Source organism: Balaenoptera musculus, chromosome 2 (genome assembly GCF_009873245.2).
Source record: "Balaenoptera musculus isolate JJ_BM4_2016_0621 chromosome 2, mBalMus1.pri.v3, whole genome shotgun sequence".
In the NCBI taxonomy this organism is placed as follows: Eukaryota; Metazoa; Chordata; class Mammalia; order Artiodactyla; family Balaenopteridae; genus Balaenoptera; species Balaenoptera musculus.
In genome coordinates, this window is record NC_045786.1 from 50518991 (window position 1) to 50538493 (window position 19503).

General features: G+C 34.4%; 1 protein-coding gene across 11 annotated transcripts in view; it reads left to right on the forward strand.

Annotated features, from left to right (window-relative positions):
• MEF2A (myocyte enhancer factor 2A) overlaps positions 1-19503 on the forward strand; it is a 165865-nt gene that overhangs the window by 68631 nt on the left and 77731 nt on the right. For all 11 annotated transcript variants that reach the window (XM_036842218.1, XM_036842220.1, XM_036842217.1 and 8 more), the window contains 2 exons: positions 3878-4069; positions 18930-19133. In XM_036842218.1, the coding sequence (XP_036698113.1) occupies positions 4016-4069; positions 18930-19133 (258 nt within the window). In that variant the 5' untranslated portion in view covers positions 3878-4015. The remainder of the gene's footprint in view (positions 1-3877; positions 4070-18929; positions 19134-19503) is intronic.

Consider the following 19503-nt stretch of genomic DNA (forward strand, 5'->3'; position numbering starts at 1 on the left):
AGAGTTCTATTTTGGCATTTCCCCTGTTCCCAGCACTCTGAGGATATCATTTTGTTGTCTTTTGGCTTCCATTATTTATTTAAAGAAGCCAGCTTTATCTTACTGTTACTCTTTTTTTTTTTTCTTAATTTATTTATTTTTGGCTGCGTTGGGTCTCCGTTGCTGCGCGCAGGCTCTCTCCAGTTGCGGCGTGCAGGCTCCAGGTGCACGGGCTTCAGTAGTTGTGGCTCTAGAGCACAGGCTCAGCAGCCGTGGCCCACGGGCTCAGTTGCTCCGAGGCATGTGGGATCTTCCCGGACCAGGGCCCGAACCCATGTCCCCTGCATTGGTAGGCGGACTCCCAACCACTGCGCCACCAGGGAAGCCCCTTACTGTTGCTCTTAAAGTTAATATATTTTTAAATTTTTCTGGCTGCTTTTAAGGTCTGTTTGTGGCTGTTTCTGTCTCTTTGTTTCTGTCCCTCCAACCTCCCCCTTTACTTTGATTTGCCTAAGTGTGGTTTTCTTTGTATTTGTTTTGCTTGGGAGTTTGTAGATCTTCTTGAGTCTGTGGCTTGATGTCACTGATCAGTTTTTTAAAGTTTTAAACTATTAGGTCTTAAATATCTTTTCTTTCTCATATGTTCTCGCCTTCCTTTCTGGGACTCCAGTTACATGAATTTTGGATCTTTTCTTCATGTTTCATAATATTTTCACACTCTTTTCTGTATTTCCCATTCTTGTGTCTTTTTGGGCTTCAGTGTATTTTCTTTCCTATCTTCTGGGTCATTGGTTCTTTCGTCAGCTGTATCTAACCTATTGTTAAACTCATCCATCAATTTCTCAATTTCTGTTTTTAAAATTGTATTTTTCAGTTCTCTGTTTTCCATGTTTATAGTGTTTGCTAAAATTCTTCATTTTAAAAAATCCTTTTAACACATTAAATTAACTTATTTTAAAACTGTTTTCTGGGATTGCCTGGTTTTGCAGTGGTTAAGAATCTGCTTGCCAATGCAGGGGACACAGGTTCGAGCCCTGGTCCGGAAAGATCCCACATGCTGCGGAGCAACTAAGCCTGTGCACCACAACTACTGAGCCTGAGTTCTAGAGCCTGCGAGCCACAACTGCTGAGCTCGCACGCCTAGAGCCTGTGCTCTACAACAAGAGAAGCCACCACGATGAGAAGCTCGCACACCACAAAGAGTAGGCCCCACTTGCCACAACTAGAGAAAGCCCACGTGCAGCAACAAAGACCCAGCACAGCCAAAAAATAAATAAATAAATAAAGCTGTTAAATCTGGTCAAAAGTATGGATCATTAAAAAAAAAAAAACTTTTCCGCTAACACCATTATCTGAATCTATTAGGGGTCTATTTCTGTTGCCATTTTAAACTCTTAGTTTTCAGTCAGATCTTGATGAGTTTTTTTTTTTAGACATTTCATATGAAAAATGATAGGATAATTTGAATTTTGGAGTCTTCTTGCTGATAAGATTTGCTTTTGCTAAAACCTTTAGGGAAGATTTTACTGGCATGCAGCTAGGCTAATGATACTAGGTAGCCCAGATTACCTCAGTATAATCAGATTGAGAAGATTGAAGCTATTCTTCTTTCCTTTTGTGGCCTGGTCTATTTCTGGTTTACCTTTTACCTAGGATAAAAGTAGTAGTCCTTTAGATTCCCTCCAGCTTCCCAATGTGTTTACTGGAGCTATTCCTCCTAGCCAGGCTCTGAATTGAATTTTCGTGTCCCCACCCAAAGAAGTGTGGAAAACTCTGCTTAGCTTCTCAGCCTCTCAGCTAGTGTTTTTACAATCTACGAATGATTCTAGGGGAAAACGAGTCTAAAGTCTGGCCCCACCTGTTTCTTCTAGGTCCCAGCCCTGCAAATTCTCACTGTCTTGAAAGTTCTTCAGTTGTTTTAAACAGATTACTTTTTGTTTTGCTTTTCTAGTGATTCTCAGGGAAAGACTGGTGTGAAGCAACCTACTCCACCATTGTGAAAAGCAAAATGCTCAGATATGTTCAGAATTTTTCAGATTATACAACCTTATAGGAGTTAACATATTATCTCTGTGGTGAAATGTGTGAATATTTACGTTGCCTGCTACAGTGCAAGTTTTCATAATGGGAATTGGATGTGCTGTGATCTATTAGAGAACATGATTTGGAGTAAGCCAACTTCTATTGTTTATATTGCAGCCTGTTGAGAAAACAGAAATACTCTACAGCACAGCTGCTTGTTTAATTGATTCCTACCAGTGACTAGCCATCTTTCATTTCCTCTCATGTTTCCTGCTCGTTCTTGTCATAGGGTTTTTGCACATGCTATTCTGTCTGCCTAGTAAGTATATCTGCATACTCAGGTTTGAGTATGAAGCAGTTCTCAGTGAAGCCTGCCCTGACCATGAATTTAGGTCAGATAAATGAACTTTTGTACAAACTCATTTATACGATGGTTTGGCTAATGTCTGTTTTCCCTTACTAGACTCTGGACTGTGAGATCAGAAATTATGCCTTTTTTCCTTGACCATTTTATCATATGTACCTAGTTCACTGTTTGGAAGTACCTGTTTTGCAAGTAGGTGATCACTGAATAGGTTATTAGTTGTTAATAGATGATCAATTAATATTTGTATAAATAAAGAAATAACAGAATGAATAAGGGAAGATATGTAAGAAATGCTGTGCTGATGATAATGATGGTTGTGATAAGAATTGGAAACTCACTGCTTTTGAGCAAAAGCCAGATTTAATTAAACACTGGATTTGCATAGTACAGTTGAAGTTTTATAGAGTTACATGTACAATATTAAAAATACTTCAAAAAATTCCCTTGAGAAATTGTTATTGTGTTATAACATTTGTCTCCCATCCCCCATCCCTCTGTAAGTATTTTATTATGTAAGTTTTGAAAGCACTGGGTTTTTGATACAGCTATCATTCAGAGCATGACAAGTTATATCATTGCCAGTCATTCTACTGTAGAGATAAATGGAATAAAAAATCGTTGTTTTTGAAAGATTCAAAGTCTCAAAGGGAAATGATCTTGGAATTTATACACATGTACCCACAAAATAAGGTGCTATGATTTATTCTACCAAGGGGAATTGGTCTTGGCTTCATCAGGGTGGTGCCATTCAAACTGAATCTTGGCTGATAAGGAGGAGATAATTAAATGGCTAAAGGAATAGTGTTTCATTTAGGTGCATATTATTATGAAAGTATATAATGTCTTTGTGGATTGACAAATAGTAATTTTGCTAGTGGCTAGGGCAATTTGCAAGAAGAATTTGTAAAGGCAGATTGGGGCTACCCAGATTATTAGTTCATCCTTTGACATGGAGGCTATCAAAAGCTTTTAAGGATATTCCATAATGTTTGAGAGTAGAAATTCTAGAGCCAGACTCCCTGAGTTCATATTCCAAGCTCTGCCTCTTACTAGCTGTGTGACCTTGGACACATTACTTAACAGCTCTCTGCCTTAATATCCCTATTTATAAAATGGAGATGATAATTATAACTCAGAAGACTGAAGTTATGATTGAATGAGTTAAGGCATATTAGGTACTTAGAAAAGTGCCTGGCACATAGAAAAATCTCAGTAAGTGTTGCTCTTGTTTTGCTGTTATTATATTCATTGAGGAAAAGCTCAAAGGTTATATATAATTGCACTCTTTTAGCCAGAACTAGAGGCATGAAAAGTTTCAAGAGATATTTTAAGGGTAAAATTAACAAGGCTTCAACTTGTTTACTAATTTTACGTAATGAAAAATTTCAACTAATTTCAACTAATAATGCAGTCTGTGTGCACTATAAAGGCAGGTTTGAAATTTGTATAACATTTTCATGAGTTGCAAACTTATAGAACTTAAATTTTCTAATTTGTGTTTTCTTTTAGATCTTATAGAAAATTTCAGCTGTAGCCCTTGAACTAGAAGCTGAAATAATAGAAGCTGTGTACCATGCATTAGGGTATTGAAGAAAATTAATTTTTGAATTAAATATTTGGAATATAAGGAAGGAAAGGTGACTGAAAATGGGGCGGAAGAAAATACAAATCACACGCATAATGGATGAAAGGAACCGACAGGTAAATGAAAATTTTAATTTATCTATTTAATCGGTGTAAATTTTTAAAAAAAGGAGTGTGGGATAGAATGGTTGATTTTTTTTTAAAATTAATTTGAAGTCTAAATATTTTTATTTCCAGACTACGTTAAACATTTAGCAATCAAAAGCTTTTGACTTTTCATCATGTGCTTTAAAGAAACTTTTTTTCTTATTATAGCAATCTTTTTTGTTAATTATAGAAAACATAAATAAGCAAAATAGGAAAAGTAAAATCACTGCAATTCTACTACTACCATCCATTGTGTAGGTTTATCATAATATATTTAGTCTTCTGTACACTTGATTATGTTCGTTAGTTTTCCATATATTGATGATTATTTTAAATTACCACCTCTGTTGTCATAATTAGGTAATTCCTAAGTTAACTGTGGTTATCAGTGAATGTGTTCTGGTCAGTTAGATTTTCCGATTCACCAACAAATAATGAGAATTTTTTTACAACTCTTATTATCACAAATATTTCTAAGTCATTTATGTATATATCTCACCTTTAATTGATAAAATATGTTGAACTTAATTTTCACTACAATTTCAGTAAACCCTTCCAAATTCAGGGTAATTATAATGATACTGGTATATGAAGCCCAGAAGTTGTAAGAGTTTAAAGCAGGAGGTGGCAAACTATGTTCCATGGGCTGGCTGACTATTGTTTTTTTTTATAAATAAAGCATTATTAGGACATTGCCATACACATTTGTTTGCATATTGTCTGTGGCTGCTTTCACACTAAAACAGAGTTGAGTAGTTGCCCCAGAGACTGCATGGCCCATAGACCTAAAATCTTTACTCCCTGGCCCTTTAAGAAAAAGTTTGCCAATCCCTTCGTTTAAAGGAAAGAAGGAAAAATAATATCATAGACTATTGTAAAGGAACTACTATTGAAAGCATATGCAGAAGGGAGGGATGCTATCTCCAGAAAGGTTGCATATCAGAAGTTTCAAGAACAGCTGGTTTTTGGAAGCTTACCAGGAATAGAACAGTACTGAAGATGTGTTCTGTAAAGTCTGAGTAGTAGTTCATCCAGTAATACAAAACTCAACTGAGCAGCTGGTAAAGAAGTTAGTGGAAGTGATTAGGGTTGCTGATAGACCGAATTGAAGAGTTCCCTTGTTTCAGCTCATGAAGATTCCTTAGCTAAAGTGTTAAGGCTCACACAGTATGATTCGTTATGAAGGTTGATAAAATAGGGAAGACTGATAAAATAATCATACCATCATTCCAAAGGAATGATTCTAGCAAGATTGCAAGTAAATTTCCCTTCACAAGTCTGAGGATTGTGACATGTAGAGGGGGCATGGGGACCTGTTTCATGATCGTGTGCAGCGTAAATGTAAAATAGGATTTATTGGGGAATAACGTACAAGCAGAGGATTAGCAAAGCACCTAAGATCCCTTCAGCTCTCGGTATCCCATACAGAGTCACGTTTAAATTGAGCATAGATAGACTAGAACAACTAGTGGAAAGGACTCCACATGTTTAGAGGGAAAGGACAACTAGGAATATGTAAGTGACTGTGTAATGGGAACTTTTTAAGTTAAGGAAATGAGCTGGTTAAAAAAATGGAGCCTGCCACTATATCTCAGCAACTAGAAATAGCCTATTCTTGTGTTGAATTTACCTGCTAAGTCAGCTTCTTGCCAAGCTGCCAAATGGGACAAGGGTATCTGAATTTCTCCTCAGATGATTTTGGCAAAAAAAATGCAGAAAAGGTATAAAAGAGGTAGTTGGGTAGTTTATTTTTAAGGTTAGATTAGGAACAATTTGTCATAAACTAAAAGGGTATCTTAATTTTACTGATTTTGGAATTTGTGGATTCTGAGTTAAAAGTTTCATTATTCTTGCATTAAAGAGGAAAAATCGTTCCCATGCAGAAGAGATGTCATTTATTTCATCCAAATTTGAATACCTACTTTATCTGAGAGACTGCTAGGCACTGGGAACTCATTAAATACATTTTAAGTGTATTGCAAATAGAAGTAAGCTTAGGTGATAGGAGTGTTTATGGAAGAAACCACCAACCTCTGATGGTGGGGTAGTTCAGGGAGCAGTTACTGAAGGAGGTAATAGCAAATAGAGTTTTGAATTACTAGAGTTTTTGAGCTAGTAAGATAAATAACACACTTAAAGTCATTGGAACATCACGTGTTCTTTTGCGCAACATGTTTGTGAAATTCATTGTTGTTGTTGCATGGAGATGTATTTTATACATTTTCATTGATGTATAATATTCCATTGTGTGAATAGAACACAATGTATATATTTATTCTCTTGTAAATAGGCTTTTGGGTTTTAGATCTGCTATTCATTTGGAATTTGTTTTTGTGTGTGGTTTGAGGTGTAGGGGTCAAAATTTGTTATTTTTCAGATGGATTTTCAGTTGACCCAGTGCAATTTATTGCAAAAACCATACCAAGGAAGCAGAAAAGAACACATGCTCTTCATAAAAAACTCAACAACAGGCATAATTAATCTATGATGCTAGAAGTTAGGTTAATGATCTTCCTTGGGACAAGGTGATAATGACTTGGAGACAGGACAAAAGAGTGTTTCTGGGGTGGTGCACTGGCGTATGCTAGATATAAGGCCATATTCTTTTCTTTGAAAATTCACTGAGCCACACACTCAGGATTTGTGAGCTTTCCTTTTATGTTATGCTTTAGTACAAAGTTTACATTTTAAAAAGAATTAGACCAAGAAGGACAAACACACAGTTTCATCAGAAGCTTCTAAGTGGAAGTGAAGTCTTTCATCCCTCTAAAGTTTTGGCATCTTCAGTCCTTTTTGCTTCAGCAGCTTTCTCATGTCTTAGAACAGGTATTTGGTGTATTTCACTCTTTTTGTAGTTGATCTCAGTGGGTTCTTTGGTCTTCCACCAGTCACTCCATTTTACTTAGAGACAGACATCCTCTTATATTTTAAATAAAAAATGAAATAGAGTTAAAAAATTATTTTAAGGCAGAATACAGAGAACAAACAATACCGCAAACACTGTTAGTTTTATTATCCAGAGTAGTGTATGTCAATTCTGACATATTTGCTGCAGATATCTTTCCTTGTAAAAGAAAAAATTAAAAATTTACTGTCCTCTATAATTTTTCCTAGTCTCATTCCTCTTTGCTTCCCCAAAGTAACCCCCATCATGGATTTAATTTGTATTTTCTTTATTATTTAAGCACATATTACTGAATATTGTTTCAACATGGTTTAAAAATTTTACATAATAGCATTATTATCTGCACATGCTTTTTCACTAAATGTAGTGTTTTGGAGAGTTGTCTATGTAATTCATTTAGTACAACTAGTTCGTAGGAAAGAATATGCCTCAATTCATTTATCAGTACTTCTATCAAAGAACATTTAGGTTGTTTCCAGTTTTTTAGAAATTTTGCTGCATATGTTATGTTAGAAATGATGCTAAAGCTACATCTGTGGACATGTCTCTGTGATAAATATCTAGAGGAGTTGCTGGGTTGAGTATGTCTGTCATAGCTTTACTGTGTGGTTTTCAAGTTGCTCTCCAAAGTGGTTGTACCAGATACACTGTAGTAATTTATGAAAATTTCTTTTTCCTATACACTTTGCCTTTCTCCTTCCTTTCTTCCTTTCTCTCTCACTTTATTTTTTCATTTTTTTAAATATATTTTTTTGTCTAATGAAGGTGAAATGTTACCTGTTTTTGTGATTTGCCCATTTTTTGCTGGATTGTTGATTTTTTTCTTAGAAGTTCTTTATATATTCTAGATATTAATTCTGTATGTACTTAATCTGTTTCAAATAGTATCTTTCAGTCTTTACCAAAACACTTTATAAACACTTTAATGATAGGACTTATTACAGTGTTTTATAGTAGTTTATATTGCCTTTACCAATAGATTGTGAACACTTTAAAATGTGTTAAGGCTTTGCTTAATTTCCTAAATCATGATCAGTTTTTGGTAAATGTTCCAAGTGGACTTGAGATAAATGTGTATTCTTTTAATTGTTGGATGCAGGATTCTACATATGTCTATTCAGTCTCATTTTGTGTTCACATTATCTGTATTCTTTGTTTTTTTTATGTAGTTGGTTTTGGCTCATTGAGACCTGTCAGTAATTGCACTTACCACAATGATGGATTTGTCAATTTCTCTCTATATTTTATTAGCTTAATACATATTGTTTTATATATTTGGGGAATATTTCATTAGGCTCATACATATTTAGAATTGTTATATCTTCTTGGTGAATTTTTTAATACATATTGACTTTTTCTGTCCTCAGGAAGGCATGTCTGTCTTAAATCTACTTAAATCTACTGTCTCACATTAATATAGCTACAGCTTTCTTTTGGCTAGTATTTTCTTGATAGGTCTAGTTCTCTACATTTACATTCAACCTATGTCTTTATGCTTTAGGTATATCTTTTGTAAATAGTATGTGGCTGGATTTTGTTTTTTATCTAGTCTGATAATATATCTTGACTCTCCATTTTACGTGGATCTTATTCTTTGTCATCCTTTGTATATATATTTGGACTGGTTTATACCATCTTAGTTGATTATTTCAATTTACTGTGAGAACCTGATAGATAGAGGTCCTGGAGGTAAAACTCACAAAAGTGTAGGTATGCCCTCCCAAGACTGGGTCCCCCTAGAGTTCTTAACTTTTGTACTTGTCCACAGTGATCCTCTAGCAACTCATCAATTACAGTTAAGATTTTCCTACCCCTGTACTGGTTCCTCTGGAGGTTTCTGCTCATGGCTCTGGTAATTTATGATTTGTAGTATCTGCCTGTCTGTCTCCAGTTTGGGAGGTAGAAGTTTCCCTGGGACCTCAACTCTCTGAGGGATCTAAGAAGAGTTGTTGATTTTTCAGTTTGTTCAGCTTTTTACTTGTTGTTAGGACAGAGTGGCGACTTCCATGAGTGTTAAGTGCTGAAGCAGAAACTCAAAGTCTCTCCTGGACTTTTAAATTCAACAATGAAATAAAGTATGTCTAAATATATATGATGTGAAAATCTTTACAGGTACTTGGGATTTAAAACATAGAAGGTCTTTTAGAGATGGTACAGTTCAACCTTCTTGAATTCAGAGAATTATATTAGTCCCAGATTTTACACAAAATCAGGAAAGCTGGTTAGGTTAAAACCAAATGTGTCTCAGTTTATAGAGGCACTGAATTTTGTAGTCTAGCCCTTTAGTCCTATTCTTTTTCTTTATAGTTATTACAGTACTGGAGTAAAATGACAATTTAAAAATAAAATTTATGGGACTTCCCTGGTGGTCCAGTGGTTAAGAATCCGCCTTCTAATGCAGGGCACGTGGGTTTGATATCTGGTCGGGGAACTAAGATCCCACCTGCTGTGGGGCAACTAAGCCCACACGCTCCAGAGCGTGCATGCTACAACTAGAGAGCCTGCATGCCGCAACTAAGACCCGATGCAGCCAAATAAATAAACATTAAAAAAAATTTTTTAATAAAAATAAAATTTGTTTATTTTGCCTGATACTGAAATAGCTTTATTAATACTGATATTTTAAAAATTTCATAATATTTAAAATAAAATGAAATTAAATGTTTAATATGTTTCAAGTAAAAAATTTTTTAAGCCTTTGTTTGAAAACAAAGATTCAAATTTATAGGAGGAATTCTTAGTAATTAAAGGAATGGTGGCTGCATTAATCCTGACTCTTCCAACATAATTTCTCCAAAAATAGATACAGAAAACCAAGAAGAACAAATAAAATTACATAAAACCTACAATCTTGGCACAACTAGAAGGCAAAGCATATCTAAATCTTACATTACCTCCAAGTAGAAAATTATTACTAAGTCACAGTGTGCTGTTTCTTGAACTTCTACTGTAAGTCTTTGAGGTGAGCAAGCATACATCAGGAAAAAGTGTGTGGGAAAGGAGAAGAGGAAACCTTGTAGCTGTCTTAAGATTGATTTGAAATCACTACAAAGAGAGGAATTCTACCCTAAGTCCAAAAATTCTGAAAAATACTATTTGTAGGTCAGAAGAGACCACAGGTAAAGAAAGGGCTTAAATGTATGTAGTGCTCAAGGAAGTATTATATATAGTCTTGAAAAGGTAACTATTTGAGGGAGAAGAGGGTAAAAAGGAAGGCAAAGGTACTCTTTGGAGAATGCTAGTTGAATGGAAATGAATATATGGATATATACAAATGGATATATGTATATATCCTTCAAGACAAAAAAATATGCAAATATATATATAAATATATATATATATTTATCAAAGGACACAAAGCTCTTCTCCCCACTGCCAGTACCCCCCCCCCAAAAGCCTTCCATTAAAGGGACCATACTTAACTCCTTTAGAAGGAGAGGTGCTCTTGAACTAAGAGTATTTTAAACCACTCCCCACTGTTTGTTTTTTCCATAGATATTCAGTGATGCAAGCAGTATTCTCCTATATATACTATTATAAAGAAGAAAACAAAATGATATTTACTACTATTTGGGTGATAAGATTGTTCCCCCAACAATGAAAAAGTGGGAAAAAACTGCTATATGACTTTCCAACCTGCAATAAATTTCCTTAAACAAGTATTTAGGAATATTACAGACAAAAAAATCATGATTCAGAATTTTGAAATACTAAGAATGGAAGTGGATTTTTTTTTTAAAGCATGGATGAAACTGAAAGTGATTGAACTCCAGAAAAAAAAAAAGATAAAGTCATATCAAAACAAGGACTAAATTACAAAGTGGCCAAGGAATAATAGATTCAAATGAAACCTTAATATTGATTGAAGGAAGGCAGGGAAACAACTGAATGAATGAATGAAAATGAGATAAGTAATTTCAAAGGGTTTGAGAGAAGTGGTTGAAAAGGGAGATAGATAAAGAAGATCGAACTTATGTATAATTGCAGTCCCTGAAGAAGAAAAACGAAACCATAGAACTAATATTTAAACTATAATTAAAGTTTTCATAAATAAGAGAGAAAGTAAGATGCCAAGGATTAGGTGGACCTGCAGAGATCAACTCTGATACATATCCTACTGAAACTATTAGATTTTAAGATAAAAAAAAAATCCTCAGGGCTTCTAGGTATAAAACAACAACAAATATATAAGTACAGAGAATTAGACTGGCATCGAATTTTGCAAAATTGAAATAATAAAGCACAAGGCAACAGTAGAGCAGCATTTTCAAAAAATGCAGGGAAAAAAGTCTGAAGCAAAGATATCATTTGCAGTCAAGCTGTATTCAAATACAAAGATTATAAAAACAAGTTTTAAACATACTAGAGCTCAGGGAATTCTGTACTTATGAGCTGTTAGTGTGCAATCTAGTAGAGGATAAGCTTTATACAACTGAGAGATGTCTGAGGAAATAAGCAAAAAAATACATGATCAACATTTAATATACTTAACTATAGATTTTAGCCTAAAGCAACAGTGGGGGCAAGGGTGGAAGAATAATATGTTATATATTATTTATTATATGTTACTTTTTTGTGATAAAATAGAAGTAATGCAACAGACATGGTAAGAAAGGAGAGGGAAAGAGGAAAGTAGAATAAGCACACTGGTTATTGTTTAGGCAATAGGTGGGAGTTAAAGAATATCATTAAGATTTGACACACCAAATAGTGAAAGATTAAACATGAAAACAGGAGACCAAGGGCATTTTTAAAAGCTGTAACTACAAAGGTAACCATTAGAACAAAAATGCTAATCTTTGTTAAATTTTTTTAACATAAAAGAGCAAAGAAAACACCTCATTTAGAGAGAGGAAAAAAATAGGAAATATACATAATATGTATAAGCATTAAATATTAAAGTATTAAAATGATGATGAAATCTCTAAGCATTATCAGTCATATCAATAAATGTAAATGGGACTGACTCTTTATTAAGAGAAAAAACATTTCCAGTTTAGTTCACAAGCTCCAAATATAGGCAAAAAGAGACACACCTAAAATGGAATAATCAGAAAGACTAAAAATAAAGGTATGGGAAAAGGTATACCAGACAAATGAAAACAATGAGAAAACAGATTATAATCCTGATATTAGACGATGTAGGATTGTAGACAAAAAAGCATTAAATGGGACAAAGAAAGATACTTTTCAGTGCTGAAAGCTGTAATTCACCTTGAAGATGTAAGAATTAGGAATAATGGTATACTAAATACTACCTTTATCAAGCAGAAACTGAAAGAGATACAAAGAAACATAAATGGAAACAAACTAGTAATAAGATACTTAAACACAGTAGTCTTAGTATGAAATAGATCAAATGGACAAAAAATAATTGATGGTAAACCAGATCTAAACAGCATAATCAATAAAATTGACTTTAAGTGATATGTTGAACACTACACTTAGAAAATAGAGTATATGAGGGTACATAGAGCATTCACCAAAATTGATCATATATTACCTAACCAAAGAAACACCAGTAAATTCAATAAAGGAGAATATTACAAACATACGCCGATTACCATGTAGTAAAACTAGAAATTAATTTTGTTTGATGGTTTTTCTGAAAGCTAATTCTACATAAGAATTTCTTTTTTGAAAAGTTTGATGCCAGTCTAACAACTTCTGGGTAAAAAGGGAAATATATAACTAAAATAACATAATTTCTAAAAAAAAGAAAATAGTACACATCCATATTTATGGAATATATTTAATGTAGGAATCAGAAGAAAATTCATAGCCCTAAATACTGTTATTAATGAAAGTATAGTAAGGCTGTGAAGAAGTAGGCAGTCCTGTGCATTGCAGATGGGAATACAGATTTGTATAGCCATTTGAGGGGACGGTATTTAACGATATCTTACCAAAATTATGTATGCATTTATCTCTTGACCCAGTCCTTCAGAGTATCGATAAAAGAACTGTCTTTTGTTTCTAGATGGTAGGTTTGTTTTTCATAGTGTGGCTTAGCAATTTTAAAACTACTTAAAGTGTAATCTAAGATTGAGCAAATAAGTAAGTGTATTGTGGATAATGGGAGCTGGGTTTCTTACTGTCAGAGAAGGGAGTTAGAGCTATGGAAAGGGAGAAGCCTGTGGTAAACCCTATGACGTAGAATTAGAATTGGAAGTATCATGGATTTTAATATATTTTGATAAAAATAGAAACATATTGAAGTGTGTTTGTGTGTGTATGTGTGTACATATACATATTTCCTAGTTCTGTCTGTTGAGAGGGCCTAGAAACAGTGACACCCGAGTAACTTATCCTCCATATCTTAGTTTCTAAATACAGTTCTCTACCAAAAGGAATCAGAGCTTCCTGGTGAAATGGCTGATTCTAGGGCTGGGGCAGGGAAAGAACAGGAAGAGCCTGGAACATTTGACTGTGCCAGGAAGTTCAAAGAATACTGGGAGCATGTCAAATGGACACAGGAAGCCGACATAGTGGATCTCTCACTGCTGAAATAAAAGACAATTTGAACATCAGAATGAGTAAAGATACGAATGAATTATAACCCATAGAATAAAATAAGAATCCATGAGTTGTTGCTGACATGAATGAATGAATGAATGAAGGGAAAGGAAAACTCTCACAGTAAAATGCCAGTTAGTAAATGTAGATAGAAAATGTAATGGAATTAGAAAATTCCCATTTGACAACCATTGTGGTAATAATTTTTCAGGCAGTATTCATCAGTGGATGCAAAAATCAGTTTGTTAAAGTTTGATGAGAAAACAGAATATTTTCATAGAGATCTTCACAATATACTTACTAATTATACGGGGAAAATAGTAGCTTTGCTGGGGAGAAAAACTGGCAGACACTGCCTTAATCAAGCTAACAATACTATTTAGGGGGTAAATAGATATGTGGATTTTCATGAGATGTATTGAGGACACATTGCTTCTAAACTATTCCTGTCCAAAATGTACAATCTGAATATAATCAGAAAGAAACAACAGACAAAGCCAAATTGAGATACATACCACAATATAAATGACCTGTATTCTGCAAAAGTGCCAAGGTCCTGAAAAAGAAAGACTGAGAAAGTGTTCCAAATTAAACAGGATGCAGTTAAACGCAGCATCTGATCCTGGATTGGATTCTGTGCTAGAGGGAGAAAAAAAAGCAAAACTTTTTTTTCCCCTATGAAGGAAATTAGTGGGAAAATTGAGAAATTTGAATAAGGTTTATAGATTAGATAATAGTGCTGTGTCCGTGTTGGTTTTTTATTTTGATAATTATATTTGTCCTTGTTTTTAAGACAGTATTTAGGGGCAAAGGGACCTTATAACCTGCAGCTTAGTCCAGAGGGTTCAGAGAAAAAGTTATGTGTGTTTAGAGAATGCAAATGTGGTAAAATGTTAACAGGTAATTTGGTGGAAGGATATATGAAAATTTTGTACTACTTTTTTTTTTTTTTAAACACCTTTATTAGAGTTTGCTTTACAATGGTGTGTTAGTTACTGCTTTATAACAAAGTGAATCAGCTATACATATACATGTATCCCCATACCTCCTCCCTTGTACTACTTTTTGAAACTTCTCTGTATGTTTGAAATTATTTCAAAATATAAAAGGATGACAAATTTATAAGAATGCAAAGTTAATTTTATATTACTATTGTCATAAATTGTTAGCAATAAACCAGAGTGTTTAAAAATAGACTTAAGCACTTATAGATAAAATAAAAAGATTTAATTTATAAAGCTTGAAAGTAAAATATTAAGATTGTAGTTTTCACTGTTATGTCTTTGGCTTCACTGTTGAAACGTAAGTGTATTTTGTGCAAATCTTTCTAGTTGCTGAAAAAACTCTTTTTGACCTTAACTCTAGTTGGAGTAAGCTGGAGGAATGGAGGAGAGGAGGTTGTTATAAGCTAGGTCTCCTCCACTAACTCCATCCTTCATCTTCAACTCCTTCTAATTGATAACTTCAGAGAAATATTTTTTATAAGTATTTTTGGAAAGGACAACAGGGTTTGTCCTAATTTTACTGTTAGTGAACTTAAGTTTTTGTTTTAGAGAATTTTCTTCAGGCATGCTTATTGGATATTCTGAAGCAGTATTGCCTGTCTCATGTCTTGTTCATATCTTACTTATTTTGAAAGTCTTTGACTAGAGTAGGAATTATTCTTGCAATAAATGCTTTCCTTTGCTGATTGTCATTTTCTTCAGTTACTAGGAGTATGGTAAAACATTTTCTAACTGCACCTTTGCTGAATTCAAAATTTTAATGCAGCAAGTACATCTGGGTGCATCTCAAAATATAAATGATTTTGATTTCATTGTTTTAAAATAGTATATTTTAATAGTGGTATTCTTATATTCACTATATTCTTACAGTGGTATAATAACTGCTAAGATTTTGAAGAACAGTAATACAATCAGTTTATAAAAATTTAAAACTTTTAAATGACAGATGATATGTAAACAAAGAATATATAATTGAGAAATTTGGAAAAGTATAAAACATGGTTAATATACCTGTACAAGGAGCTCTCAGACAAGTAATAAACAATTTATAAAATAAGAAAATGATCAAAAGATGGGCAGCTTAGAACAAACAAATCTCAAATGACAACAAATATAAAAAAGAGATGTTTAGTCACTACTAGTTAGGAAAATTCATATTACAGAAACGAGATTTTTATTTTGCACCTAGCAAAAGAGTAGTGACACTTATATGAAAAAATTAAGAAATTATTCAAAAGAGTACCTTACCATTTGACTTAGAGACATATCCACGAGGAGTAGTTAAATGAGTAAAACAAATAAAACTGACAAGAGTCCCAGTTTTGTAAAATGCTGACAAGATCCCTTATATGTGTATACATCTGAATGTGTATATGATTATATGGTCTTACACAAAAGTGTGGAATGAAAAATACTAAGTTGAAAATGTGGGTTAAGAGGTTTATGTTGGTTCAAGGGAAAATAGGCAAGCAAAACACATATTATATTCCATGTATGCATTCATATAAAGTCATATATTTGTGTATTTATATTGTAAGGACTTCTTTAAAAGATTAAATAAAGATGAGAGATTTATTTTTAAAAGGAGAGGGAAGGAACCATTAGAAAGATGTGGTGTGAAAGTGTTCCACAGAGAGGGAAGATAGCAAAGTTCCTAAGGTGGAAAGTAGCTTGTGGTTAAGGAAAACACATGCACATGTATACACACGCACACGCCAGTGCAGCATAATGGGTGTAAGAGGGAGAGATGAGAAATAAGGTCACATAGTTTGAGGCCAGATCATTTATTCTGTTTTCTTAATGAGTTTGGTTATTACTTTCAGTGCAGTGAAAAACTCTAAACTCCTACTTACACATTTTGATTTATGTTTCAAATATATCACTCTGTCAGGTATGTGGCAAATATACTGTGGGTTACAATAGGTAAAGCAGGAAATCTAATAAGGTGATTATATAAATAATACACATGAGAGATTATGTAACTTAACCTAGGGTGATATAGTGGTGTAGATAGAAGTGGATAGATTTGGGATATGTTTTAGAGGTGGAGCTAACACAATTTGCTGAAGGATTGGTAGGGTAGATTATTGTGATAACAGGGATCAAGGATAACTCTTAGATATTATTTGGTTTTGTTTGAATGGATGACGATGGCATTTGCTGAAATGGAGAAGACTGTGGAAAGAGCATATTTGTTGCTTTTAAAATCATGAGGCTGGCTGCAATTACCTAGCAAGGACTGGGGGGGGTAAAGAGGAGAAGGGAGCCCAAGTCTAAAGCTCACAGGCACTTCAGTGGGTAGAGGCTGAGCAGAGGAAGAGGATATAGCTCTAAAGGCTGAGAGGAAGCAGTCACTGAAGTAGGAGGAACACCAGGACAGTGTTGTGCCATAAACAACTGGAAAAGAAAATGTTTGAAGAGTGAGAATATGGTCAACTTTGTCAAATGAGATGTATAGTAAGGTAAGAAAAAAAAAATGACCATTGACTTTAATCACATAAATTGAAGGTCACTGTAACGATATTGACAAGTCTTAGTGGAATCTGGGGACTGGATGTCTGATTGCAGTAAGGTTGAGGAGAGAATAGGTGATGAGAAGTTAGAGGCAACGACTATAGATGTTTCTTTCAAACATTTTTACTCTGAAGTAGAGCAGAAAGAGAGGTGAAGAGAAGGGGTGGTAACTGAAGGGGCAGCGTGGAGTCAAAGGAGATGCTAGAGCATGACTCTAAGCTTGTGGTCTTTGATCTGATAGGAAGGAAACCATGATGAGGGAAGAGAGTGTAGCATATGGAAAGGAAAAGGAACAGAGATGTCAATAATGACAGCAGAGAAGGGAGAGTGTGGAAAAGTACAGATGAAACAATTGAATTGATAGATTTGGTGATGGGAAGTGAGATAGTTGCTGCTTATTTCTGTTTTCTCAATGGTTTGAGGCAAGGTTATCAGTGGAGAGTTGATTTGAGAGAGAGCAGGTAGGAAGTAGCTGACCTGGAGAATGGGATAATGGGACAAATAAGCCAAGTTATAATGTCAAGCAGTGTTAAGTGTTGAGATTTATGGTCATCAGTTTAGAAACACAAGGGGGATGTGGGTGTGAGTGTGCACGCACACTTAATGTTCCCAGTAATTGTCAGCTACTTGCATAAAGATAAAGGGATAATTGGGTAAATGTATGGGGGGGTCAGTACTTGGTTGGGGCTGTGCTAAGCAAGTATGTTAATGAGAGAAGAGTAGAGGAGAACAGGAGTGAAAAATAATGATGGACCATGGAATCTAAAGAGAGAAGAAAGGGCATGAGAATATGTAGATAGTAACAAAGTGGTGAGGTCAATGGATTGGAGGACTTGATGAAGGTTAAAGAATTTCTGGAGAGATAATACAAAATAGGAGAGTTGCATAGAAGGCAAAGTGGAATGTGTGAAATTGAGATTTTGGAGGTGATGTGATTATTGTTTATGGCAGAGTTAAGGTATGGCAGTAGGAGTGCTTGACATGTGGTGGTGGTTGATCATTTTGGAGGTTGGGAGATAAAGGAACTGAGAGGCTAAGGTATTTGCACTAATTTTTTACACAGATGCTGAAGTCACCAGAGATAAGAGCAGGATTAGAATGAGAAGTAGTTATGTGATACTTATCAGTGCATGAGGGAGAGGGAGAGTGACCAGGGGTCACCACAAGGAGAGTTTTTGGGTGGTATAAATTTCGTGGCTTGACCTTCAAAATATCTGGGGTTTTTAGAGAAGAAGAAAGGAAAATTAAGGAAAGAATGGGGAGCAAAAAGGACATATCTTTCAGACGCTTGAGTACAGGAGATGTAGTATTTAAAAACAAACTAATTAGTCTCTATTTGAGAGGGCTTCAGGTGACATGTTTCAGTTAGAGAAAGAAATATTCAAAGAAGAATTTGAGGACATTGGGGAATTTGCAGATCTAGACTGAATTTCAGTGGGTGCAGTAGAAGAGCTTGGGAAGGAGGAGAAATATAAATTAGATTAGTGGATGTACTTTGTTGTTTAGGGATTAAAGTCTGAGTAATGAATGGATTACTTGAGGTGGGACTTGGTTTTCTAATGCCATTTTAAGCTGGATGATAAGGGGCCACTGATCAACTGTTTCCTTCTCTGGTTCTTTGCCCACTGCAGCAGAGTGGCAGCCAAGGATAAAGGAAGCCTCCTTAGGAGACTGCTCTGTTAGAGCCCTTGGAGGTACAGGATATATGTAGGATTGTAGGCCTTTGGCAAACTGGGGAAGAAGACTCATGTGGAGTATGAAGCTAGGAACCTTTTTCAGCTTTGAAATCAGACTCAGTGTTAAAAGAGAACTCATCTTCAGGTAGCCTGTGTTCAAGTACTACTAATAACTTGTAATAAAAATATACTTTTTTTTTTTTTGGATTGTCTAGGTCACTTTTACAAAGAGAAAGTTTGGATTAATGAAGAAAGCCTATGAACTTAGTGTGCTCTGTGACTGTGAAATAGCACTCATCATTTTCAACAGCTCTAACAAACTGTTTCAGTATGCCAGCACTGATATGGACAAAGTTCTTCTCAAGTATACAGAATATAATGAACCTCACGAAAGCAGAACCAACTCGGATATTGTTGAGGTAACATATATCTAGTAATGCCTGAATTGTAGATAATAATTAAATCTTGATTTAATAACTTTAACTGTCAGGTTGCTTTTTATATTCAAAATATAAATCGGTTATAGATATAGCTTTTCTCTGAATTGTTTCTTAGAAGGGTCTAATTATTGCTATATGATGACCCATTTATGTTATAAGCATATCCTAATCATTGAGAAAAAATAAACTAGGCTGTTGTACTGTATACATCAGTATAATCTAACATTTCATCTATGATTACTTATTTTGTATGAGTTTTTAAATTAATGTTATAAGAAACTATATCACTTTGGACAGTATGAAGTTATAGTTTTAACATGTCTTAATTATTTCATTACCTCAGTGACTA